General features: G+C 44.7%; 2 protein-coding genes and 1 non-coding gene across 4 annotated transcripts in view; all 3 read right to left on the reverse strand.

Annotated features, from left to right (window-relative positions):
• Positions 1–2,192: 2,192 nt before the first annotated feature.
• Positions 2,193–13,181, reverse strand: AMHR2 (anti-Mullerian hormone receptor type 2). 2 transcript variants are annotated; one of them, XM_070454363.1, is made up of 11 exons: positions 8,469–13,181; positions 8,004–8,186; positions 7,607–7,798; positions 7,263–7,337; positions 7,000–7,118; positions 6,655–6,885; positions 5,220–5,334; positions 4,905–5,077; positions 4,581–4,728; positions 4,283–4,419; positions 2,193–2,505 (listed from the first exon to the last, which is right to left on the reverse strand). In XM_070454363.1, exons 1-11 carry the CDS (start codon positions 8,518–8,520, stop codon positions 2,296–2,298), a joined length of 1,635 nt encoding a protein of 544 aa, XP_070310464.1. In that variant the 5' UTR covers positions 8,521–13,181; the 3' UTR covers positions 2,193–2,295. The 2 variants fall into 2 exon arrangements, with proteins under 2 accessions (XP_070310464.1, XP_070310463.1); XM_070454362.1 differs by having other exon boundaries at positions 6,655–7,118.
• A 4,990-nt stretch (positions 13,182–18,171) lies between these two features.
• Positions 18,172–25,258, reverse strand: part of SP1 (Sp1 transcription factor) — a 33,681-nt gene continuing 26,594 nt past the window's right edge. Inside the window, exons 4-6 of the mRNA XM_020895067.2 lie at positions 23,749–23,917; positions 20,775–20,974; positions 18,172–20,374 (exon numbers count right to left, since the gene is read on the reverse strand). Coding sequence (XP_020750726.1) covers positions 20,061–20,374; positions 20,775–20,974; positions 23,749–23,917 — 683 coding nt within the window. The 3' untranslated portion in view covers positions 18,172–20,060. The remainder of the gene's footprint in view (positions 20,375–20,774; positions 20,975–23,748; positions 23,918–25,258) is intronic.
• On the reverse strand, positions 24,955–25,026 carry TRNAR-UCU (transfer RNA arginine (anticodon UCU)). The gene has a single exon. It is a non-coding gene; the product is annotated as a tRNA-Arg (tRNA).

The following is a 25,258-nucleotide window of genomic DNA, read 5'->3' on the forward strand; positions in this document are numbered from 1 at the left end:
CACTCTGTATAATGGGCTCCAGTTTCATCCATCTCATTAGAACTGATTCAAATGAATTCTTTTTAATGGCTGAGTAATATTCCATAGTGTATATGTACCACAGCTTCCTTATCTATTCATCTGCTGATGGGCATCTAGGTTGCTTGCATGTCCTGGCTATTATAAACAGTGCTGCAATGAACATTGCCGTACACGTGTCTCTTTCAGATCTGGTTTCCTTGGTGTGTATTGATTGGATATTTTGAAACAAATTGGTATTTGTTTGCTTTTCTTGAGATCATACGTTTATCTTTTTTAACATAACCCTAGGCTTGTCAACATATGTTCATATAATATCATCTATTTCTAATTATTTGTGGTATTTCCATAAACTTCACTTTTTTATTATTTTAATTGGAGGCTAATTACTTTACAACATTGTGGTGGTTTTTGCCATACAGTCACATGAATCAGCCACGGGTGTACATGTGTTCCCCATCATGAACCTCCCTCCCACCTCCCTCCCCATCCCATCCCTCAGGGTCATCCCAGTGCACCAGCCCTGAGCACCCTCTCTCAGGCACTGAACCTGGCCTGGCGATCTGTTTCACATATTGATAATATACACATTTCAATGCTATTCTCTCAAATCATCCCACCCTCGCCTTCTCCCACAGAGTCCAAAAGTCTATTCCTTACATCTGTGTCTCTTTCACTGTCTCACATATAGGGTCATGGTTACCATCTTTCTAAATTCCATATATATGTGTTAATATACTGTATTGGTGTTTTTCTTTCTGATTTACTTTTCACTCTGTATAATAGGCTCCATTTTTATCCACTTCATTAGAACTGATTCAAATGCATTCTTTTTAATAGCTGAGTAATATTCCATTGTGTATATGTACCACGGCTTTCTTATCCATTCATCTGCCGATGGACATCTAGGTTGCTTCCATGTCCTGGCTATTGTAAACAGTGCTGCAATGAACATTGGGGTACACGTGTCTCTTTCAGTTCTGGTTTCCTCGGTGTGTATGCCCAGCAGTGGGATTGCTGGGTCATATGGCAGTTCTATTTCCAGCATAAACTTCACTTTTAATGGCTGAAAATCCTTTCTTTGTTATTTAAAATCTGTATGACCTTGGACACATTCTAAACTTCTCTGAGCCCTTGGTTTCCTCCTCTGTAAATAGTGCTCATAGCATTGTCACAAAAAAGGCAAGTGGACTGTTGAGCAGAGGCAAGACAAAATGAAACTTATGTTCAAGGATTATTCAAAGAGTGCTGTTTAAACTAAATTATTGGGAAAATAGGTGGCCACCAGGGAAGTCCTATATACAGAGTACATCACGTGAAATGCCAGGCTGGATGAATCACAAGCTGGAATCAAGGTTGCTGGGAAAAATATCAACAACCTCAAATATGGAGATGATACCACTCTAATGGCAGAAAAGTGAAGAGGAACTAAAGAGCCTCTTGATGAGGGGTGAAAGAGGAGAATGAAAAAGCTGGCTTAAAACTCAACATTCAAAAAATTAAGATTATGACATCTGGCCCCATCACTTCATGGCAAATAAAAGGGGAAAAAGTGGAAGCAGTCATAGATTTTCTTCTCTTGGGCTCCAAAATCACTGCAGATGGTGACTGCAGCCATGAAATTAAAAGATGCTTGCCCCTTACAAGGAAAGCTATGACAAGCCTAGACAACATATTAAAAACCAGAGACATCACTTTGCTGACAAAAGTCCATATCATCAAAGCTATGGTTTTTCCAGTAGTCATGTATGGATATGAGAGTTGGATCATAAAGAAGACTGAGTAAGAAGAATTGATGCTTTTGAACTGTGGTGCTGGAGAAGATTCTTGAGAATCCCTTGGACTGCAAGGAGATCAAACCAGTCAATCCTAAAGGAAATCAGTCCTGAATATTCATTGGAAGGACTGATGCTGAAGCTGAAACTTCAATACTTTGACCACCTGATACAAAGAGCCAACTCACTGGAAAAGACCTTGATGCTGGGAAAAATTGAAGGCAAAAGCAGAAAGGGGCAGCAGAGAATGAGATGGTTAGATAGTATCACCAACTCAATGGATGTGAATTTGAGCAAACTCCAGGATATAGTGGAGGACAGAGGAGCCTGGCATGCTGCAGTCCATGGAGTTGCAAGGAGTCAGATACAATTTAGCGACTGAACAACAACAAACACAGATTCTACATAAATGCATATTTACACAGAAGTAGTCCAGGTAGGTTGAGGATTTCTGGGAAAAGGGCCTTGCTGAACAGTGACATGGCAGGCACTCAGCTGCAGCCTAGGAGGGAGAATGGCAGACGGGAGGATTGGAGAGATGGTCTTCCAGGCAGTAGGGTGAGCAGTCCCGTGCACAGCCCTCAGGGGAGGGGTGGGCCTCCTCAGGACAGGCCAGGGCAGCCAGGCGCCGCTGCACACACTCAGCTGTTAGCCGTGCTTCCGGGTCTGCATCCCAGCAGTCTTCCAGGAGCTCTCTCAGGCCACCAGGGTCCTGGAAAGAATGACCGCGAAGCAGGCTTTACTGCAGGACCCAGAGTGGCCCCAGCGTTAAAAGGCATCCTTGATGGCCCAGGTCTCAACACTCCTGTTCCGTCCTAGAGCTTCCTTCCTCCCCTTCACCCAAATCACGCCTTTCATCTCCTCTCTTTGTGTGTGTGTGTAATAAAGTTTTATTAAAGTATAAAGGAGATAGAGAAAGCTTCTGACATAGGCATCAGAAGGGGGCAGAAAGAGTATCCCCTCATCTCCTCTCTTATGAGAAAAGTTCTCTCCAAAGAGTCTACCTTTTCCTCTGAGATGCTACTGCTACTGCTACTGCTAAGTCACTTCAGTCGTGTCCAACTCTGTGCGACCCCATCCCTGGGATTCTCCAGGCAAGAACACTGGAGTGGGTTGCCATTTCCTTCTCCAATACATAAAAGTGAAAAGTGAAAGTGAAGTCGCTCAGCCACGTCCGACTCTTCGCGACCCCATGGACTGCAGCCTACCAGGCTCCTCCGTCCATGGGATTTTCCAGGCAAGAGTACTGGAGTGGGGCGCCTTTGAAAGATGCTAGTTCAGGCTAATTAATGGTTTAACTGCCTTTCTCTCAGGCAGCCAGGGTCTTCTGCAAACAATACCCGGGCCTTTGTTACCAAACCCATCAGACACTTGTGCAGTGGAAACATCAGATCAGGTAGCAGGGGAAGGGGCCTCCTGTAAGGAAACTGTTTTCTGCAGAAACCCTGAAATTTCACTATTCAGCCACTGCTTTAACCCTTATCCTTAGTTCTGGCTTTAATTCGGTTGTGACAGAAACACAGAGGTGTAAGACAGAATGAGAAATTATTGGATTAAATATTGGGCTCCAGGGGACTTCCCTGGTGGTCCAGTGGTTCAGAATCTGCCTTGCTATTCAAGGGACACAGGTTTGATTCCTGGTGGGGGAATTAAGATCCTACATGCCTTGGAGAAACAGCCCAGAAGCCACATCTTCTAAGTCTGTGTGCTCCGGAGCCCAAGGAACACAACTAGAGAGTCTGTGTGCCCCAGTGAAAGATCTCACATGACGCAACAGAGATCCCATGTGCCACAACTAAGATGCAGCCAAATAAATAAATGTTTTTTAATTTATTCTTCCCTGGTGGTACAGTGGTTAAGAATCCACCTGCCAATTTATGCAAGGGACACAGGTTTGATCCCTGGTCCGGGAAGATTCCACATGGCATGGAGCAAATAAGCCCTTGCATCACAACTAGGGAAGTCCGCTGACCTAGAGCCTGTGTTCCTCAACAAGAGAAGCCACCGCAATGAGCAGCCTGTGCGCTGCAACTAGAGAAAGCCCAAGTGCCCCAGTGAAGACCAGCATACACAAAAATAACAAATGAATAAATACTTTTTAAAAAAATGTTAAAAAACAAATATTAGGCTCCAGTGTACCAGGAAAGCAACCATCTTGGGGGCAGAGCTCAGACCAGAAGCAAAGCCAAGGAGGGCTTCCTGGAGGAAGGAACTGAGGAACAGGGCAAACTGATGGTGGAGAGAGGAGGGATGGACAAGGCAAAACTGAGCAAGAGGAAGGTGTGTGTCTCAGGAACGGGCTATATGAGGCTTACAGTGGAAAGGGATGAACTGGAGCACAGAGCAAGTTTACCCAGCTCCAGCTGAACATAAGCCAGGAGTGGTGGGAGAGAAGGGATAGGGACAGGTGGGCTGTCCTGGTGAATAGGTCCCTGAAGCCCGTGTCAAGACTCTGCAGGTCCCCTGCCCACCAGCCTGCGCCCTCTTACTGTGGTTAAGCAGCACCAGGTGGGTGGGACGTGAGGGCGCCTCCTCTCCTCTACTGCCAAGGCCCACAGCTCACAGGTGGTGGGGGCGCTGCCCAGTTCTGCCTCGTAGGCCAGTTGGAAGGGTGGTGGTCTGCTGTCTGGGCAAAGGCACACAAGGCTAGGTGTCAGCTAGCCCGAGGGGTGCCTTCTTGTAGAAAGACCAAGAGGGAGAAGGGTAGAGCTTCCTGGGTCAGGAGGTAGGTGAGTCTAGAATGGGCAGGTGGGGCAGGGAGGGGGCTGCTGTCCCACCCATCCTCACCAGGTCGCAAATCTGGGCAGCGACTCATGATCTCCCACAAGAGCAGAGCCAGAGAGTAGACGTCAGCTCGCCGCAGGGCTGTACCCCAGTCCTGAAGGTCCAGAGTCTTGTCCAAGAGCTCTGGTGCCATGTACCGCTGGGTGCCAGCCTAGACGACAAGGATCATCTCCATGGCAACCCTCACTGCAACACTGGTCCGCGCAGCACGCCCCTGACTAGACTCAGCAAGCACCCCGTACACTCCAGGTGCTGCTGCACTGTCACTGCATCGTCATCAGCACCACCACCCCCATCCTGGGTCTCACCCGTCTCCAGAGTACTGACCTCCATGATGGCAGCCGGGCCTCGGGGTTGAGTAGGGGCCCAGGTTGGGGGCTGGGCGAGGCCAGGGAGCACCAAGGCGAGGCCCAGATCTCCAATGGCGCATGACCCATCATCCCGAATGAGTACGTTCTGGCTGCTCAGATCTCGGTGGGCGATACCTGGTTTATACTGGCCTGTGGGAGAAGCCAGGCTGAAGGGGCACAGGTCTTCTTCCTTTGTCTTTTTGACCCAATCCTTCCCCTCCAAGCTAAGGGAAAATCAGAAACAGCAGCATGGCTCCTGACTCCCATGACTTGTGGCCCCCAGCTCACCCACCATCCTGCCAACGTTCCTCATGGAGAAATGCCAGGCCCTGCGCCAGGGACAGTGCCATCCGCAGGGAACTGCACCAGTCACTGGTGTGCTGGGTCAAGTAGTGGCACAGGGAGCCCTGGGGAGAAGCAGAGAGAAGAGGGGGACACACAAAGCTGGAGGACGCTGATTCACCCCAGGCAGCAGGGGTCAATTGTCAGACTTCCCCCCGCATCTCCCAGCAGAGTTAACACACAACACGCCCAGAGCAAGGCAGCAGGCAATGCAGGAGTGAGGGTGTATATCACTCAGATTGACAGGAAAAATAGTAGCTCTAGTTTAAGTGTCCTGAGCACTTGGCACATGCCAGGCCTCCTGGCACGTAGTAACCCTCACTACAACCCTGGGAGGTGGGTACTCCTATCATTGCTGTTTTATGGATGAGGAGCTTGCTGGAAATCCCTGGGCGAGAGAGTATTACAACCTGACCCCCCAGCAGTCTGACTGCCAGCATCACTCACCTTTAACCACCTTATACTGCCTCACAGGACTTGGGATAAAGACAGAAACAGAAGAGGCCGAGCAGGCTAAGTAGGGGTACCCGCATGAACCACCTGGCTTGGGGTGTCACCCCGTAGCAGGGCGTGGATGGGGAGGGCCATTGGGTAGGAGAGCAGCCGGTGTGGAGCAGCTGGGAGGAAAGGAGCAATGGAGTCCCTCATTCTGCAGACATTATTGAGGGCTTCCAGTGTGCCCGCAAAGTTAAAACCAAAAAAAGTGGTGATTTTTGAGCTGGGCTATGAGGTATATGGTCAAAGAAGAGACTTCCCAGAACTCAAGACTTCAGAGGTAGAGGAACTGTAGGTGATGATATCCCAAGTCCTTAGAGGCCTACAAGGCTGGTGCGGTATGGCCCCTACCTATCTATGTCTCTTCATCCTTTTTGCTCATGATTCTCCCTTTGAGTTACGCCTCCTTAGTCTTTTTTTTTCCCTTAGTCTTTTCTTATAGGTCCTTTGCTTTCAGCACTTAATTCACTTGACATTTTACATTTCTTTTTGTGTTTGCTTGATCCCCTTCTGTCTCCCCTTCTACTCTGTAAAATCTGGAAAAGGCAGGGGCTGGGTGTGTTTTTCCCAGCAACATATTGTTCATCAACATTAGTTGAATGAATAGATGAATGAGTTTGGAAGTCTATGCCCAAAGATCTGTCTTTAACATTGGTTTTCCTTAAGGTCGGGAATATGAATTATTTTGATTTCTCCCTTTCCTTGTCTATATATTGTAAGTAAAAAGTGTTAGCAAGTACCGCTTATAATAATAAAAAGAAAAAACAATACAAAAGCATATGTAATGTTCTAGAGAAAAGGCAACCTATAGCAGAGGAACAAGTCTGAACAGGGCCTAGCTGCCACCGCTCCCCGCCCCGCCTTCCCACACACATACACTCAGTCCTCACCTTGGGGTGCAGTTCTAGTACCAGCAGGGGCCCGCAGGGCGGGGGGCCAGGGCTGCCCCTGCTGGCGGTGATAAAGCGGACAATGTGGTCATGCTGTAGGCCTGGCAGCTCGTACAATGCTCTCTCGGCTTGGAACTGAGCCACAGCCCTCAGGGGGAAGGCCTTGACAGCTACCAGCTTGCCTTGCAGCTGCCCAGCCCACACCACTGCGTGACCTCCTTCCCGTATGACCTGGTGGGGACACGCTGCTGGGTTTGGACCTTGCCGAGTTCGCAGGGCCGAGCTTTCTCCCCAGCACACTCTCTGGGAGTGCCCAGAGGCCCCCTCCCCACCATCCCTGGGCACCTGGGAGAAGCGTAGCTCAGGCAGCTCTGGCAGCTCAGCGCTCCAGTCCCTGCCTGGCTCTGGCTCTGGCTCTGGCTCTGGCCCACCTTGCACTCGGCAGGCCTTCCGCTGCAGCAGGGCTGGGGCAGAGAACAGCCTTAGGGTTAGGTACCCAGGCATGGGACTGGGAAGTGATGGGGGTCAGGGGAGCCTGGAGAGGGGTCAGAGCACTGGGGCAGTGCCTTGAGGGGGGTTCACAAGGGGGTGGTGGGCCAGAGTAGTACCCAAGATGCTACTGCTCAGCAGCAGCAGCAGCAGCAGGAGTCCCAGCAGCAGCAGCGCTATCCAGACGGACTCCCCTGGAGGTTAGAGCAAGAAAGAAGGCCGGGTGAGCCCTGCCCCAAACCTTGCTCTCTGCTTCTCTCCCTCTCCTCAGAGAATTGCTTCTCTACCCACCCCCACCCTGGTCACAAGCCCCCTTATCTCCCAGTCACCAGGGCAACCAACTTCTCAAGGCCAGGAGGAGGGAAGCTTAGGACAGTGTTAGGGTAAGAATTGGCCCTGGTTCTAACCTCTCATCTAACCTGGGCCCCAGCCCCCACCTGGCTCCAGCGCCTTGGGTGGCTACCTGGGAAGGCCTGGGGGCCCTTGGAACCAGGTGTCCCAGGGCTCCCCAGAGGAGGCAGATGGCTGTAATTGGCATTGCAGAAATCAGCGCCACAGGAGCAGGTGAAGAGAGTAGAGCTGGGGCGAGGCTGGGCTCGGGGACTTGGATCACAGCGGGGGGACTCACAGCCTGGCTCATCGCTGTCTCGGCATCCTGACGCAGAGGGGTTGGGAGAAGGAGAGAAAGGTAGGGACAGAGTGTGTACAGGTCTGGGAACACAGAGGGCATCCCTTCCATCTCTCATAGCCTTTTCTTTCCCTCCACACTTTCCATTTCTCCTGCCCTCCTCGCGGCCACCCCCGCCCAGGATGAGCCTCTCCCCGACCCTGGTACGCCTGGCAGATGCTGAGCCCTTCACCTTGCATCTCCACCTGGGCCTGGTCTTGGGTCAGGTTCCAGATTCCAAAGCAACAGCGGCTGTAGAGGCAGTGGATAACCCTGGGGGGGCCCGGCCCTGCATCCAGCAGCTTCCCCAGGTTCTGTGTGCTTCCCCGCACTCCGGGGGCCTCGAAGAACACACAGGTCCGCCTGCTGGGGGGTGCTGCAGGCCAGGGTAAGGGGAGGGGAAGGGTCAAGATGGGAGTGAATGCAGGGGCAGAGGCAGAAGCCGGGAGAGAGACAAAACATGTTTTGTATTGTAGAGCTAGCCTGGTAAAGCCACAGGAGGAAACAGGGTCAGCAGAGGCCTGGAATGTGACCCCCACCAAGGGAACACCTGGCCGTACCCGTCACCCTCACTCACCCACTCCACTCATCACTCTTCAAGTGCTCCCTCCTGTGATGGGTGGCTGGAAAGACCCTGCTTCTCCCTGTAGACACTTACCTTGCACAGCTGTGGGAAGCAGTGCCCAGAGCCCCAGGATCCCCAGCATCATGCTGGAGGGGGCAGCAGGAGCCAGCACAGCTGTCCCTGGCCAGAGCTTCCTTCAGACACAGGGCACCGTGGGGCTTCTGATCCTTCAGCCCCCAACTCCACCCCCCTCCCTCTTCCCCGTCTCTGTGGGGGAGACGGCTGCTGTGGGGGAGAGGATGGGTGTGGGGAAAAGCAGGGAGAGACAGGGAGGAGCAGAGAACCAGGCTCATATCTTCCTCTGTTCAGCCACCTCCTCTTTCCTCTGTAAAGTGGGAGGAGGGGGCCTTAGAGTTCCCACTGAGAACAGTGATGCCAAACCTCTGCCCTTTGCTGACCCTAGGAAAAAGTGCCGACTGCTGTCAGCTCTTCCCAGGTGGAAACCCAAGTGAGGTTAAGTGCTCAGAACCATTCATCTGTTCCCCAAAGCCCTTCTAGCTCTTATTTTCTGGGCTCAGATCTGCAGTTCCCTGGGCACAGAAAGGCTTCATAGCCTAGAGTTTGAGTTGACCTCATTTTCTAAACTCAAGGGTCAGGAAAGCAGCTGTATAAAATTAGAGTGGTTTTTTTTTTAATCACATTGAAAATAGGTGTATGAAGGTAAATTTGATGTTATCAAAATTTTTTAAAAATCACATTGATCACCATTATAGAAAAGGTAACAAACTTTATTGAGCGCCTGTGTACTAGGGCACGGCTAGGGCTATGAATTTTACAATCATCACATCTAATTCTCCCATTGAGTTATTATTATCTTCACTTTATAGGTAAGAAAGCTGAATTTAGGTAACTTGACCAAGGTCACTCTGTCAGGAAATAGCACAGTTAAGACTGGACCTGGTCTTGATTCTAAAGCCCAGGGCCTGTTTTGTTTTTGTTTTTTGCACTTATGGCCATGATGCCTGAAAGGAAATACAAAATTCATCAATAAAAAATATTTTAACACAGTATTTGAATATGGACTGAGAAAATGTGTACCAATACCTGTCAGACAACCACTATAAAAGATAGTACAGTTCAAACGATCACCACCAGAGGTCAGCAAACATAGGAGAAACTCAGGACACAGTGAGAGGTCAGAAAGGGCCTCCTGGAATGACTCATATCCACAGTACATCTCCAGAATCTATGAATCTGCAGGAACTGCAGACTGTGAAGGGAGGGCACAGAGTGTGTAGAGGGAACATCAGTGTGGAGATGGAAGGAGAGAGGTGTATAGTTCGTGCTGCAATCAAGAGACAGGAGTCCAGCTCCATCAGATTACTGCCCAGAATAAGAAACTGTAGAACTGGCTCTTATGGGAATTAAGAGCCAGAGGAGACTGGTTCCCTGTTTTCCTAGCTTTCTGTTCCACTGGTGGCTACCTGGAAACCCTTTCTAGGGATGATCTGGATTGGATGCAGGAAGAGGGCCTGAGTACTCTGATTCTGGAGTCTGTCTTCCAAGGAGCTTGCATGACGGTGTCAAAGCCCCAGTAGTGTGAAGCAGCAGCTAGAGGCATGACCAAGGCTTTGAGGCTGATGGATAGCTGCCCATCTCTCCTTGGGCTCTTCTAGGAGTCCAGGCAGGTAGAATGTTGCACTCAGTTACAACTATCTTCCTTTGCCAGATCTAAGTCTGGGACTGAGAAATGTCAATAACCTCAGATATGCAGATGACACCACCCTTATGACAGAAAGTGAAGAACTTTTTTAAAAAGCCTCTTGATCAAAGTGAAAGAGGAGAGTGAAAAAGTTGACTTGAAAGCTCAACATTCAGAAAACTAAGATCATGGCATCTGGTCCCATCACTTCATGGCAAACACATGGGGAAACAGTGGCTGACTTTATTTTTCTAGGTTACAAATCACTGCAGATGGTGATTGCAGCCATGAAATTAAAAGATGTTTACCCTTGGAAGGAAAGTTATGACCAACCTAGATAGCATATTAAAAAGCAGACATTACTTTGCCAACAAAGGTCTGTCTAGCCAAGGCTATGGTTTTTCCAGTAGTCATGTATGGATGTGAGTTGGACTATAAAGAAAGCTGAGCGCAGAAGAATTGATGCTTTTGAACTGTGGTTTGGAGAAGACTCTTGAGAGTCCCTTGGACTGCAAGGAGATCCAACCAGACCATCCTAAAGGAGATCAGTCCTGGGTGTTCATTGGAAGGACTGATGTTGAAGCTGAAACTCCAATACTTTGGCCACCTGATGTGAAGAGCTGACTCATTGGAAAAGACCCTGATGCTGGGAAAGATTGAGGGCAGGAGGAGAAGGGGACGACAGAGGATGAGACGGTTGGATGGCATCACTGACTCAATGGGCATGGGTTTGGGTAGGCTCTGGGAGTTGGTGATGGACAGGGAGGCCTGGCGTGCTGCAGTTCATGGGGCTGCAAAGAGTTGACTGAGTGAACTAAACTGAAGTCTGGGACTGAGGGGGGAATTGAATGTAAAAGAGCTTCTTGGCATCAGGAGTATCAGAGGAGAGCAAGGTAAAGAGCAGGCAGGAAGGCAGTCTCCTCACCCATAGCCTTGGATACCTACTCTCAAGACAAAAATATCGTCTCTCAATATAGAAACATTCCAGTCAGGTTTATGGGAACTCTACATACTCTGGGCAGAGTTCAGAATTGAGATGATGAGGAAAGGGGGGATCAGGAAGGTCCTGAGAAAGAACTTCAGCAAAGGAAGGAAGGCTTCCTGGATTACACATACACAAAGCTCTTCATTAGAATTCCCTGATTAAAAGTCTGTAGTGGCCCAATAATTTACTTTTGACCCCAATGATGACAAGGCTAAAGTAAGTTTATTCATTCAACTCAAAAAATATTAGATCCTAGTCTTAAAAAAGGTATTTCATTAAATGCTGAACCTACAAAATCCATGTGATTCTTGCCCTCCAGGAACTCAGTCGAGAAAAGCAGGAGAAAATATCAGTATCAACCAGAAAATTGTGTCTAGCTAGAGGGTATGAACAAGGAGCTATATAAGCAGAAAGATCAAATAAGCCAAAACTGTGTTCAGGGCAGAGAAGACAAGGGAAGAAAGGTGTCCAAAGGTTTCACAGAGAAAGGAATATGTAAATTGTCTCAAGGTAATCACACTGAAAACAAATAAAAGGAGAGTGATTATTGTAGCCAAGGAACAGCAAGAACAAAGGCAGCAAGAATACAGGTATAAACAGTGTGTTGAGGCCAGACCACGGGGGAGGGGCAGAGACTGAGCAGGAGAAAAGGGTATGAAACACGAAGCCGAGAATCACAGCTAGAGATGGACTGGAACCAGACTGGAAAAGTTAGACTTTTCCTAAAACCAAAGGATTTTAGGCAGGGGTCTGGTGGCAACGTGGATGATGGATGACTAAGGCTCAGGGAGACCAGAAGCAGGGAGATCAGTTATAAGACCTAAGCAGTAGCCAGGGTGAGTACTAGGACAGTGGAAATAAAGAGGGAGAGAATTCCCCGGTGGTCCAGTGGTTAGAACTCCAAGCTTTCACTGCTGTGGGCCTGGGTGCAATCCCTCGTCGGGAAACTAATATCCTCCAAGCCATACCCGAGGCCAAAAAACCAAACCCAAGAGAAGGTAAAAAATGGAGATACACTCTATTAGTAATAATGACAGGATTAGTAATCAAATAAATGTTGACAGATGAGAGAGAATTAAAAGATGATTCTGAAATTTCAAGTGTACATGATCAAGAGTGGCAATAATGTCAAGTGAGGTGAGGAACACAAAGGATTATTTTTCTTTCTTACATGTTGAGTGAGTTATCTGTGGGACATTCAGATGAAAATGTCCACTAAGCAGGCTGCCAGGTTGAGAAAAAAGTGAGGGATTTTAATTTAGGTGTCAGCAACATGTATGTAATAGCTAAAGCGGGAATGCAGCTTGTTCAGGGGTCAAAGAGTAAGGAGAGGAGCCAGGATGGGGAATGCCAGTATTTCAGGGACAGAGGAAGAAGCGGCAGTGAAGGAGACTGAAACCCAGAAAGGCTGCAGGAAAACCAGAAGTGCCTTAGTTCTGCACTTTATGGGAAGAAAGCACTGAGACACACTCTGCTGGAAAGAGGTCGAAGAGGCTAAGGACTGCAAGGCCACTGGAGGAGGCAACCAGGGTGCGGGTATTGATAAGCGACTTGGTAAACGATGGCCAGACCGGTAGATAAGAGAAAAATTAAACTGCTCTAACTTTGGAAATGGAAAGAATTAGGTTAGTAGCTTGAAGCAGGAGCAGAGGTTTTTCAAAATGGGAGAGGTGGGCAGAAAGGCAGATTTTAACATGGTTCAAAATGAAAGTGTTGCTCAGTCATGTCCAACTCTTTGGGAGCCCACCAGGCTTCTCTGTCCATGGAATTCTCTGGACAAGAAAACTGGAGTGGGTAGCCACTCCCTTCTCTGGAGGATCTTCCCAACCCAGGGACTGAACCTGGGTCTCCCACATTGCAGACTCTTTACCTTCTAAGCCACCATTATAGGCTGACAAAAGGTCTCTCCAGGAGAGACTTAAGATAAAAGGAGAAAATACTATTGAAACGAAGAACAAAAATAAGTCAAAGAAAATGAGGTTGACAGCACTAGTGGCAGGGTTGGCCTTGCAAAGGAAAAACACTTCTCTTCTTAGGAGAAGGGGGTAAATTGGTATTGGTGAACATGTAGATGTTAGAAGAGAGGGAAGTTTGAGGAAATTTGATGGGAAATTTGAGAGAAGTTTGAGGAAGTCTGACACTTCTGTTTTCTCTATGAAATAAGAAAGCAAATTATCTGTTAAAAATGGGGTCAAGACTGGGAAACCTGCAGTTCTACATTACTATGCCAAACTATTAAGTATTTGATAGCAGGGCCTGTCTTACTTCATTTTTTTTTCCTCTTTTTTCATTTTTTATCCTCAACCTAGCACATAGTAAGGGCTCAATAAAGGTTTGCTGACTGAATAGCTGACAGAACTATTTAAAGGCCCACATAAAACTCCAAAGCCAAAAAACATACAGCCCCTCCTCATAAAAAACCCTCCAATAAAGCCAAACATCAAAATGTTATATTTCAAATAGCTACATAAGAATTCAAACAGCTGAGTGATTTGACAAAGTGGACATAAGGGATCAAATGAGCAAAAACAATCAAGAATGCTGGTAGTTACAGTATAAACCATCAACCAAGGATTCTCAAATAGGTACGAAGGCAGGTAAAAGCCCAAGCTGATGGGAAATGGGAAAGGCTGTCAGCATAACTTCAATTTCAGTTTCAAGGGGCCATAATCCAGATTCAGTCATTTTAGACACAGGTTGGTATTAACTGAATGTAAAATATGTCGGAGCTAGATCTTGGCTTCTAACTACCATTCTCCAATAAAAAGAACAAAGGTTCCTTGGAGAAATGGCCAATCTAGGGCTGGGGCAGGGAAAATACAGTATGAGCCTGAAGCATCTTATGTATCAAAAAGTGCTCAAGAAAAAAAAAAAAAAGAGGATGTAGACATATCAAGGGACACAGAAGTCAAAAGCACTTCCAATGTTCAAAGCTGGGACAATGTGAACAACAAAAATAATGCATAACTGGACTAACCACCCACTTATAATAAAATAAGTATACATGAGGACTTGTTAATTTAAATTAATAAAGAAGAGGTAGTTTCCTCACAGAAGCTTAATTCCCACCAACCCTATTAAGGGTAGGCTAGACTCACTCCCAAAGAATAGGGAAAGACAATGTGGAGAAACCGGGCAAACACTACCTTAACCAGGTGATAAAGATTTTATCATCCATAATGTCACATGGCTATCACACACCCCTTGATAGGATGTGATGGGGGCATTTCACCTATGTTGTATCTCCCCCCCCCCCCCCCCCGAAACCTGTAAGTTCAGTCTAATGATGAGAAAAAAAATCACACAAATTCAGACTGGGGGATATTCTACAGAACATAGCCAGTACTCTCAAAGACTGTCAAAATAACCAATAAAAGACTAAGAAACTGTCACAGAGGAGACTAGGGAGACATACCAACTAAATGCAATGTGGTATCCTGCAACAGATCCTGGAACAGAAAAAGGACATCAATGGATAAAGCCCACATAGGATTTAGCTAATGTAATGTACTAATGTCAGTTTCTTAATTTTGACAATATACCCTGATAATGTTAACAATGGAGAAAATTGGGAAAGGGAAATATAGAAACCCTCTGCACTATCTCTGCAAGTCTCCTTTGAATTTAAAAATATTTCAAAATAGGAGCTAATTTAGAAAGAAAAGTTGGAACTGTCCCTGCTCTGGATCTGCTACATTTCTATGTAGCACGCTGATCTGGTCATGAATTGTTTACCTGGGAGTCAAGTGTAGGACAACTGCACTGATTAACATGTATTAACAGTGTAGCTAGAAAACTTAATTTTGGGTTTAGTATATGAAGTTATAACCATATTCTCCCCAATCCCAACCCTCTCAACACACCAGAGACATGGCTTTTTATTAAAAAAACTTTTTTTTTAATTGGTTTACAAAGGAGCTACAGTCTACATTGAACTAATCTTTGTACAAAAAGGCAAAAAAAAAAAAAAAGAAAAGCCCCAAAACACCCAGAGACAAAAGGCAGGGGAGAGACAAGAAAGTAAGATACAAAAGAGCAGGAAGAAACCAAGACAAGAGATTAGCATCATACATACACAAGATCAAGGGGAAAAAGAGCAAGAAAGATGAGAGAGCATTTAAAAGTATTTCCCCACAGCCCAGGTGATAATCGGATTGAAACCAACAACAAACACAGCATGAGATTGATTATTAAGAAGTTTAAAAAGGCAACAGTGGTATGGAGACTGGTTATTGCCAGTGTTAAGAGAGAGAAATAAACTTGTTTTAGGCACCAGAGACCGGAGCACTGCCCCTTCCTCCCAGAGGAGGACAGACTCTGGAAGAGGAAGCAGGTCCTAGGGCAGCTGCCATTGGTATGTGTAGGAGTCTCCTCAGACCAATCTCAGCATATTTTCCCCAACTTTCCCCAAAATCTTTGTGCCTTAGACTCCAAATGAGAGCTATGGGATGCTACTGGGAGAAAGGGGTGATCAGAAATAGGAAGACTTGCCCTTGTGCACACTGTTCAAGAGCAGCTGCTAGGAAAGTGGGGGGCTGGGTAGAGAATCCCATTCCTCTGTGGAGAAGGCACAGTAATTCCTGAAGGTGAGGAAGAGAACACACATACCCCAGGAGAGGTATCAACAAGGTCCTCACCACCCACAGCAGCCTCACTTTAGCCCTATTTATTAATTATTTATTGATATTAAAGGAAACTGAGGGATAGATCATGCCTCTTCTTGCTCAGCAGGGACAAGGCAGGCTGGGGTTGCGATAATGAGGAAGGGAGATAATGGGACAAAATGCTCATTTCCCTCAAATGAACATTGTGGAGGCAATCTTTCTGGGTTTGGGGAAATCAAACTGGAGAAGACCTAGGTGGTGAATAAAACCAGGGACTCCCATTTTTTTCCCCCCTTTCCCAGATTTCGATCTAAGGCAAGTGAGCTAAATTGGCAAGAGGGAGTAGGAATTTAAGCTTAAGGCTGCTTAATGTCCTCCTGGGGGCTGGTGTTTAGGGAAGACAGACAAAGAAAAGAAACAGGTCAACCTCAAAGCTGGTCTCCTCATCCTCCTAGATGAGGTCTGTACCCCAGGAGTAGAGCCAAGAGAGGCACCGCAGAGCACACAGGCTCCTAAACAAAAGTAATAACCTACCCATAGTTTATCAGCAGTTTTCAAAAGCAATGTTTTCCGGGGTTGGAGAAGTGCCATATCCTCCTCCCTTTCCCCAAAGCTACTGCTGCCACCTTTCATCCTTGCACAATAAGTTACTGGCTCTCTTCTAAGGGAGATGAGACTCTGAGATTTCACATTCCTCCTCCCAACTCCAAGAGGGCACTTGAAAAGGGGGAAGGAGAGCTATGCAAAGGGCCCCTCACTTGAGGCAGCTAGACTATCCTCATTTTCCTTGGTACCTGGATCAGAACTCCTTTGATCTGATCCCAAGGTCCAAAAGGCATCAGGGTACTTACAACTGAATGAAAACTTTAGCACCAGAGCTCCCCCAAAGCATAACAGGGGCTTGATTAATACCCCCAGAAGAACCTCTCAAAAAGCGTATAAATTTATTGCGTCCTAGCAAAGATCTGCAGCTTCCAGTATTCACACAATGTGAAGATATTAACAATACAAAATATATTCTGAAAGTCAAACATCTGCAGTTCATAGTGCTTTCTCAGGTTTGTTAAAAAAAAAAAAAATACAATGCTTAGTTTCCTATATTGGATATACAAAAGCAAAAATATATATATGTATATGGTAGAAATCAATCAATCAGCCATAGTAATTTACAGCCTTTGTCTCTAACCCTCCCCCAGTCATAATCTTTACCCAACACTTCAGTCTATACTTTCTGGGATCAAGAGTTCTATTCTGAATTCTGAGAAATGTCTGTTAAACTGCATTCTACATGGCACCCATAAAGAGGGTGCCCGCTGGGAAGTCCCTGAAGGAAGACGATGTGGGTTGTTACTGCTCCGGGTAAAAAGTGAGACAGTCAAATGATAAGCAGATATATGTGAACGGGCAACCTGAAAGGACAAGGGAATAATATTACCACTTCTCTGGGCATCCCTGACCCAAGGTTTGGTCATTAGAAAGTTACAAAAAAGAGCAACTTGTGAAAAAAAAAAAAAACTGAGAATCAATATGCCTGTCAGTTACACTAATTTCTTCCGGCAAAAAGTTCAGGGAAAGGGACTTTCAGCAATAAGCTCCTGACTCACGGAATGTGGGCTAACTTCCTGTGGAAAAGACTGAGTGACTTACTGCTGCTGGGAGACAAAAGCAGTAGCGGCTTTAATTTTAGGGCCAAACAAGATACTGAATCCTGAGCTTCCTTGGTGAGAAGGAACTAGGACAAGTGGAAAGAAGTGGATATAAATTTGCTTGTGCTAAGAGCTGGGGGTTAAACCAGCATTCCATCCCAGAGAAAACCATCATCAAATGACCTAAAAGTGTGTAAGTTTCAGCATCATTAAGCTAGATTACATCTAGTAATTTCATCCTAGGGAAGATTCCATTCCATGAAATGTTCTAGCAAAACACTGCACACTCCAGTGAGTTATCTTGCCCCTTTCCTCCAGAAGATGCCTATGTACATGATTGCAGATATAAAATAGCATGTTCAGAGTTCTGCCTTTCAGTGGGAACAAAGGGTGTGATAAGTGGCTGGGCAGATAACTTTTACTTCAGTATTAATGCAATTTGATAAAGGGAAAGTTCCTTGCAATAGCTTCTGTGTTAAAAACAGTATTAAGTCTGCAGAGAAAGGACCAAGTGGAGTAAGCTTTTGTTTAGAATATTAACAGTTATTGTATTTCAGGTTAAACAACAACACAAACTTACCCAAACCCTAATTTGGATAGATTTTATATAAAATACATAGTAGAATCACGGTATCATCTATTTGTAGTCAAGGTAAATAGATTTATGAGAGGAATTAGGACTCTGCTATAGAACTGGATGTTGGTTTCACTTTCAAACACAAAAATAGTTTCTTCTTTTAAAAGTGCAGTAGAATATCCCCCATTCATAATTGTAACTAGTTTAGCAAAAGCAAAGCAATGACCTCAGGAACATACCCAGGTTTTAAGACAGATTTCTAGGTAATGGGCCTGAAAGGCATTTTGATCTGAATTTGATTTATTTTCCAACAATTTCAAATATAATTTCTCATCTGTGTGTAGATATATACAAGCACGAACACACATTCACACACGGTCATACACAAACACTTCACTTTCTATCAGATTAGGGTAATTTTTTATTGCAGGTCTCTTATAGTATTGGCTAACAGAAAACCTATCCCCAATCTAACAGATTACACACATACACACAGCCATTTCCACACTTCCTCACAGTGAAAAGCTCTCTGACGAGATACCAGAAAGTCGAGAGAGACAATGTTTTAATGGCTGGGCCTTGAGGACAACTCTGGTTGCATTTAAATCTCAGTGCCAAATGCACTAAGAGTTCCCTGCCGCTATAATTTTTGGATCAGTCTCTTCAGGAATCAAGCCATGGAGAAAAGCAGGATGGCTTCCCCTGGTCTCTCCTATAAACCACAGTGGTAAGACAAGATTTCTTTTTGTTCTGGGCTATCATTCCCATGATCACGTGTGCTTCCTTTCCCCTTAGGAATCACCCTAGGAAGAGTTAAGGGAAAAGATCAAAGAACCATTGCCTTGCCACTGATCCATGCTCTGGAGTTCTGCAGAATGGAAATCCAGAACAGAGTCACTGGCTGATGCTCCTTAATAACATAATGGGAAAGAACTACTGGAGATGTTCAAAAGAGGAAGTGTATTTCCTTTCAGAATGTGAACTCAGAAGCCTACACATCAAAGCTTAGAGGTACCTTGGAAGACAGTTTCACAAAGGTCCAAATACTCCACTAACTCCTGAAGTGAACTACTTGAGTCACTTCCACTTCTGAGCACATCATTCTCCTATTGAAAGCTCCTACCTATTATTTGACCATCTTTTCACAGTTTGGACAAACTGATCCCAGACTATAACTTTCAAAGGGTCTCTTGTACAATTCCATAGAAAGACTTCTGATTCCTGATGCTTAGAGCAGCTAATGAAGAGAGAGGTGCCTTTGACTCTCCAGCACCAAAAGGGTGCCTGCGTCAGTAGTATTTTGAACACTCTCTTCACAGCTACCTCAAGCATTTGCCTGAGCTTCAAGGCTTCTCCATTCTGCTGCTGGGACTAAGGACTTTATAAAAAAATGACAGAAGTGCCTCATCCAGGGACCACTACCAAAAACAAAACATGAAGTGATCAGGTGAGAGAAGGGGAGACAGAAAGGGTTGAGTCAGGGAAAGAGTGCAAGAAGCTGATCCCAAATTAAAAGACAAAATTAAGAAAGGAAAACATTATGTATGTATATATAAACTAAAAGCAGAGCATATAAATGCTTAATCTGGTGGGAAGCCAAGACAACATATCTTGATGTGTCACAACAAGGCTCAGCCATAAGGAAATAAGGCAATATAAAAAAAATGACCAAGGTATTTTGGTCACAGAATGGTCTCCTTCCTCCTCCCAGCCTACCCCTGCAAATGCATCTCTATATATCTTTTATATATATATATATAATATAGAATCTGTTTTTGTTAAAAAGTATTTCAATGATCATATATATTTATCAAGGCATGATGGCTTTAGGAAAGGGGGGGATCCATCATGGGGGAGCTGAGAAGGGAAATGCAGGAAGGGGAGGCTGGGGTAAGAAGTGTTAAGAAACTGTTTGGGGTCAAACAAATGCTCATCAAAGGTGGCACCAACAGAATTTTCACTATGTTTCCCACTTCAAAAAGGTACTGATGAATACAGGTGGGTGCCAGGACCCCATCTGTTCTTTTGTATCCCACCCCCAATTCTTCCCACCACCATGCATTTTTAATGCCTCATGGCTCACTCTCCCACACGTCTCTTGGACCCATGCTACCTTGCATCCCAGGGTTGATGGGTATGGCCCATATGTCTCTGGCCCCAGGTGCCTGATCTCAGAAGCCATTGCCACTGATATTAATGGATTGCAGATCTGCCACCTGCATGACATTGATGCCACTGTTGGCAAGACGGGCAATACCCTCTGGACAAATGGCCTCCATGGCTACCATGTTGGTGGTAATAAGGGCGGAAGGGGTGGCAGTACCACTGCCTTCTGAACCTGCCCCACTGTCCAGGGGCAAAGTGCCCACACTCAGGGCTACACCCGGGCCTCCCTTCTTATTCTGGTGGGTCTTGATATGTTTTGACAGGTGGTCACTCCTCATGAAGCGCTTGGGACACTCAGGGCAGGCAAATTTCTTCTCACCTAGGTAAAGGAAGAGTAAGAAGATGAGAAAAATCACATCTTAGGAAGTAGGGGTACCTTGTTTAGTTCATTCCCTTCTAACTATGTAAGGCAGAATAAGGTTAACCTTAAAAGGTGATTAAAAACAAGAACATTCTGGTGATTATCTTTTGTCTTTTTGGGGAACAAAAAAAGTAAAGATTAGAGAGTCCTCAGAAAGGAAGAAGTATAGCAGAAAAGTAATACAGGATCTTCAGAACCCTTATTTCTTAAGGGTTTTCAGATTAACTCCAATGCCATTTATCATCCATACATTCAATTTCAAACATAAGCTGCTCAGAAATTTTAGTTACTTCCGAGGTATATTTTGTCTTTTCATTCTGGTCCATTACTAGCTCTCCCTTCCCCAGTTCCTGCTCACCTGTGTGTGTGCGTTTGTGCCTCTGTAACTCATCTGAACGTGTAAAGCGTTTCCCACAGAATGACCAGGTACACATGAAAGGCCTCTCGCCTGTATGCCAGCGCAAGTGTGCCCGTAGGTGCGAGGTCTTGCCATATACTTTGCCACAGCCTTGCATGTGACAAATGTGCTGTTTCTTCTTGCCAGGATCCCCAGATCCCCTGGAAGTGAAAACACAATTGTTCTTTGTTCATTTTAGAGACAAAATTAAAGAGTCATACAGTATCCATAGTAATTACTGGACCCACTCAAAACTAATCCAAGTTTTTAATTAAAAAAAAAAAAGGAATCTGCCTGTCAACTCAGGAGACATAGGTTCGATACCCACTCCAGGAAGATCCCACATGCCACAGAGCAACTAAGTCCATGTGCCACAACTACTGAGTCTGTGCTCTAGAACCCAGGAGTTGCAAGTATTGGAAGCCTGTGGGCCCTAGAGCCTGTGCTCTGCAACGAGAAGCCACTGCAATGAGAAACCGGTGCACCACAACAAAGCATAGCCCCTAATGACAACAAAAGAAAGCCCACAGAGCAACACAGACCTAGTGGAGCTATAAATAAATAAACATCAAAATGTGCACTTAGATATGTGCAGTTTATAAAAAGAAAAAAGACTTCTCAACACACACACACAAATGTCTTCCATTTTATTTTTTTTAATTTGTTTATGGCATGCGGGCTCTTAGTCCCTGGATCAGGGACCAAACATGTGCCCCTGCAGTGGAAGTGCAGAGCCTTAACTACTGGACCACCAGGGAATTCCCAAAAGCCTTCACTTTTAGTATCAACAGCTAAATCTTTACAGTCAGTTCTGATGTGTGATGTCATTTTCAAGGTGACTTGTGAAATCTATGAGGCATTTTCCTGTATTTTTCTGGATGTTAAGTCTCAATACATACATTTTCCATGGGAACCACTGTGAATATGGTGATGTGGAGATATTTTTGACTGGGAATTTATTTACTGAACAAAGGGTCTCTCCATTAAGCACTTGGTGGAGAACTTAAAAACATAATCTTTTAGAACTACAAAGCTTTCCTTCTCCAAAATAAAAGTCAAGAGCCAAAAGGTAAAGATTAAAAGCTGAAAAGATAGAGTAATATGAGAGACATCAGTGAAAGAAGATGGGATGGAAAAAAGTTAAAAGAGGTGAAATAAGGACCATAACTAATTCAAGGTATGTTTAAAAAAACAAAAACAAAAAACATATTCCCTATATGGAGCAAATCCTAAGCTCCTCTCAGGATATCAGTTCTGAAATGTTTTTGCCAAACCAATTTGTACCATATGTAATCCATTAGTGGGCAGTATGGAGATTTCCAAAAGAGATTTGCCTTGGGTTTTAACAGCACACATTAGCAGAGGAGCAGGAAAAAAAAACATAACAGAAATGAAATCACACTCAGGTGGAAATCACAGAATTTCTTTCAAAAACTTAAATCCACTTGAAGCTTTGTGAGAGGTAAACTCCATTGTACTCAAGAGCTTTTTTCCCCCCTTTTAATTAATTTTGGGGGGCTGCTATGCAGCATGTAGGATCTTGGTTCCCCGATCAGGAATCGAACCCATGCTCCCTACAATGTAAGTACGGAATCTCAACCACTGGACCACCTGGGAAGTCCATGTACTCAACTGTTTTTGATTCAGGTTTTTCCCATAATGTAGGATAACCTACAAAGAATTCAAGTTGTTTTTTGTTTTGTTACATTTCCTATTTTTGTGCTTATTTTTTTCTTAAGTTCTTTAAAAGAAAAAATTCAATTTCTTTACTTTTGGTTGTGCTGGCTCTTCATTGCTGTGCAGAGGTCCTCTAGCCGCAATGGGCGGGGCCTGCTCCCTAGCTGCAGTGGTTTTTCTTGTTGCAGGGCATGGGGCTCAAGGGCACAGGCTCAACAGTGTGGCACCCGAGCTGAGTTGCTCTGCAGCATGTGGAATCAGCCCAGATCAGGGACTGAACCTATGTCTCCTGCATTGGCAGGCAGATCCTTTACCACTGAGCCACCAGGGAAACTCTGTGCTTATTATGACTATTTTTTTTTAGTATTTATTTATTCAGCCGTGTCAGGTCTTAGCTGCAGCATGTAGGATCTTTCACTGTGACCCATGGACTCTCTAGTTGTAGTGTGTAAGCGTAGTTGCTCTGCAGCACATGGGACCTCAGTTACCTGACCAGGAATCAAGCTGAGTCCCCAGCATTGCAGGGCAGATTCTTAACCACTGGATCAACAGTGAAATCCCCTGTGATTATTTTTAATGGGGCAAAACTTTAACAGACTTTTTTCAAAGGCAATTAAAAACCTATATGACTTTCTATTCTCTTTCAAAGTCAGTGACTTGAAGAAAAAGGAAATAACCTGGAGCTCTTCAGAGATAATATTGTATAGCCAGTACACTAATGTGAAAATCAATCAGAATTCTGTTTTGTAGGAGATATTAGATTATTTGATTGAAAAATTTTCTACCCAGAATAAGTAGTTTATATATTTTGAGGGGGAAAAAAAAGAAACTCATGATTTTCACACAGTCACTGTAAAATAATCATTACCGTAGGTATGTTTCTGTTTCTTTGCCAAGCTGTTTTATAAGCTATCTTGTTAAAGCCATCTCACCAATAGAATTTTTTTAAAGAGTAAAAAAAAAAATCTCAAAACAGACATAAAGTAACAATCATTTGACCATTTGGCTCCATCTGACTTCCTTGTCTCTAACAGAAAGCAGGCATCTCTGAAGGTCCAAGGTCTAAGAGTTGATGAAGAGGCACAGAGTTGGAACCAAGACCACATATGACCTAACCAAATGTACTATACTATCTCTGATCCCTGTGTAACCCTGCCAAGTCTTAAAGTTAAAAGAAAACAAACCCACTTATTTTTACCTCCTAATCTATTAATTCTTCATCTTTACACTCTTAAAGAGACCGGCTGAATCAACTTACCTTCCTTCACTATCTTTACAGTAGGGGCAGGTGCATGCTTCCCGCCGGGTCCTCCGACCAGCTTGGGGTTGGGGATCTGGGCTGTTCTCTCCTTCCTCTCCACCTGTTGGGTCATCATGTATTCCATCACCACCAGCCCCATGGAGGCCAAGTTGAGCTCCATGATCACCTGAAATTAAGAGAGTACAAGGGTCAAGGTGGGAAGGTCATCATAGTCGCAGGTATCTCAGTGACACGTGACTTTTACAGCACCATTTCTTCAAAACTTTGAAGTCACCTTCACTGATATTGCCTATACTTGAAATCTCAAAAATCAGCACTGCAGAGACAAAGAAACAATAAGTATATGAAAACATGCTTATTCTCAAATTTTAAAACACAATTCTATTTGACTTTTATGATTGTTCTAACCTACCGGCTTACAAAAGTTAAAACTCTAACAATGCACAGCACCGGCAAAGATATAGGGCTTCCCAGATGGCTCAGTGACAGGTGGTGATTAATTAGTGCAACCTTTTTTTTTTTTTGGGGGGGGGGTGCACCTGAGCTGTGCAGCTTGAGGGATCTTAGTTTCCCAACCAAGGACTGCACTTGCACTCTTGGCAGTGAAAGCGCAGAGTCCTAAGCACTAGACTGCCAGGGAGCTCCCTGTATGATTTTTTTGAAGGCCAATTTGGCAATATCATTAAAAATTTAAGTGCATATCTTCAAAGAGATTTCACTTTCAATCACAATGTCCTATGGATACATTCATGAGAACACAAACATACGTGACAGTAAAGTTTTCTGTAGCCTTATAACAAAAAACTGGAAAAAATAAAAATGTACACCACTGCTGAACTGGTTAAGTAAATTACAATAAACTTGTATGGACTACTATATATGCATTAAAAATAATGAGATAAAGTTACATACTGCTATAGAAAGAGGTTACAACAAATCTCTTACTCATTCCCAGAGCTAAAGTATTATGGAACCAACAAAATGGAAGTGACTAAAAATAAGACTCTACAGGACTCTAAACTAGAAACTATTCAAAACCAGAAAGGGGAAACTTCCTGAAATGAGCAAAAAATTGTTCTGAATATTCAGCAGTAAACAGTACATGCACATTATAAATTTTGACACACAGAGAAAACGAAAAGAGCGAGGTCAAAGGTAATTCTTTTTCTTTTTGGCCATGTGGAGCAGCATGTGGGATCTTAGTTCCCTGGCCAGGGATCAAACCCGAGCTTCTGCAGCAGAAATACAGAGTCTTAACCACTCGACTACCAGGGAAGTCTTCAAAGTTAATTTTGTGTAGCTAGCTGTATACATGCCAGGAAGGTTTTGGGTTGGGATTAGATGCTTTTCAGAATGCTACAAAAAAAAACACCATACATACATTCTGTTACTTGATGTCGTTTCCTTTTAAAGATAAATTTGTCTTAAATTCACTATAATTTCTCTCCTGGTAAAATTAAAATAGATAAATTCTACAAAGTTCCAGGACAGTGTTTTTCAAGCTTCT

Source organism: Odocoileus virginianus, chromosome 24 (genome assembly GCF_023699985.2).
Source record: "Odocoileus virginianus isolate 20LAN1187 ecotype Illinois chromosome 24, Ovbor_1.2, whole genome shotgun sequence".
Lineage (NCBI taxonomy): Eukaryota > Metazoa > Chordata > Mammalia > Artiodactyla > Cervidae > Odocoileus > Odocoileus virginianus.

What these genes read in the sequence shown, in the direction of transcription:
- AMHR2 (XM_070454362.1), bottom strand. Translation starts at nt 8,520, where the DNA reads ATGATGCTGGGGATCCTGGGGCTCTGGGCACTGCTTCCCACAGCTGTG. An exon ending in GGGCCCCCAGGCCTTCCCAG is followed by an intron (nt 7,338 to 7,606) that starts GTAGCCACCCAA and finishes TCTAACCTCCAG; the next exon opens with GGGAGTCCGTCTGGATAGCG. An exon ending in GCCCGGCTGCCATCATGGAG is followed by an intron (nt 4,729 to 4,904) that starts GTCAGTACTCTG and finishes CTTGTCGTCTAG; the next exon opens with GCTGGCACCCAGCGGTACAT.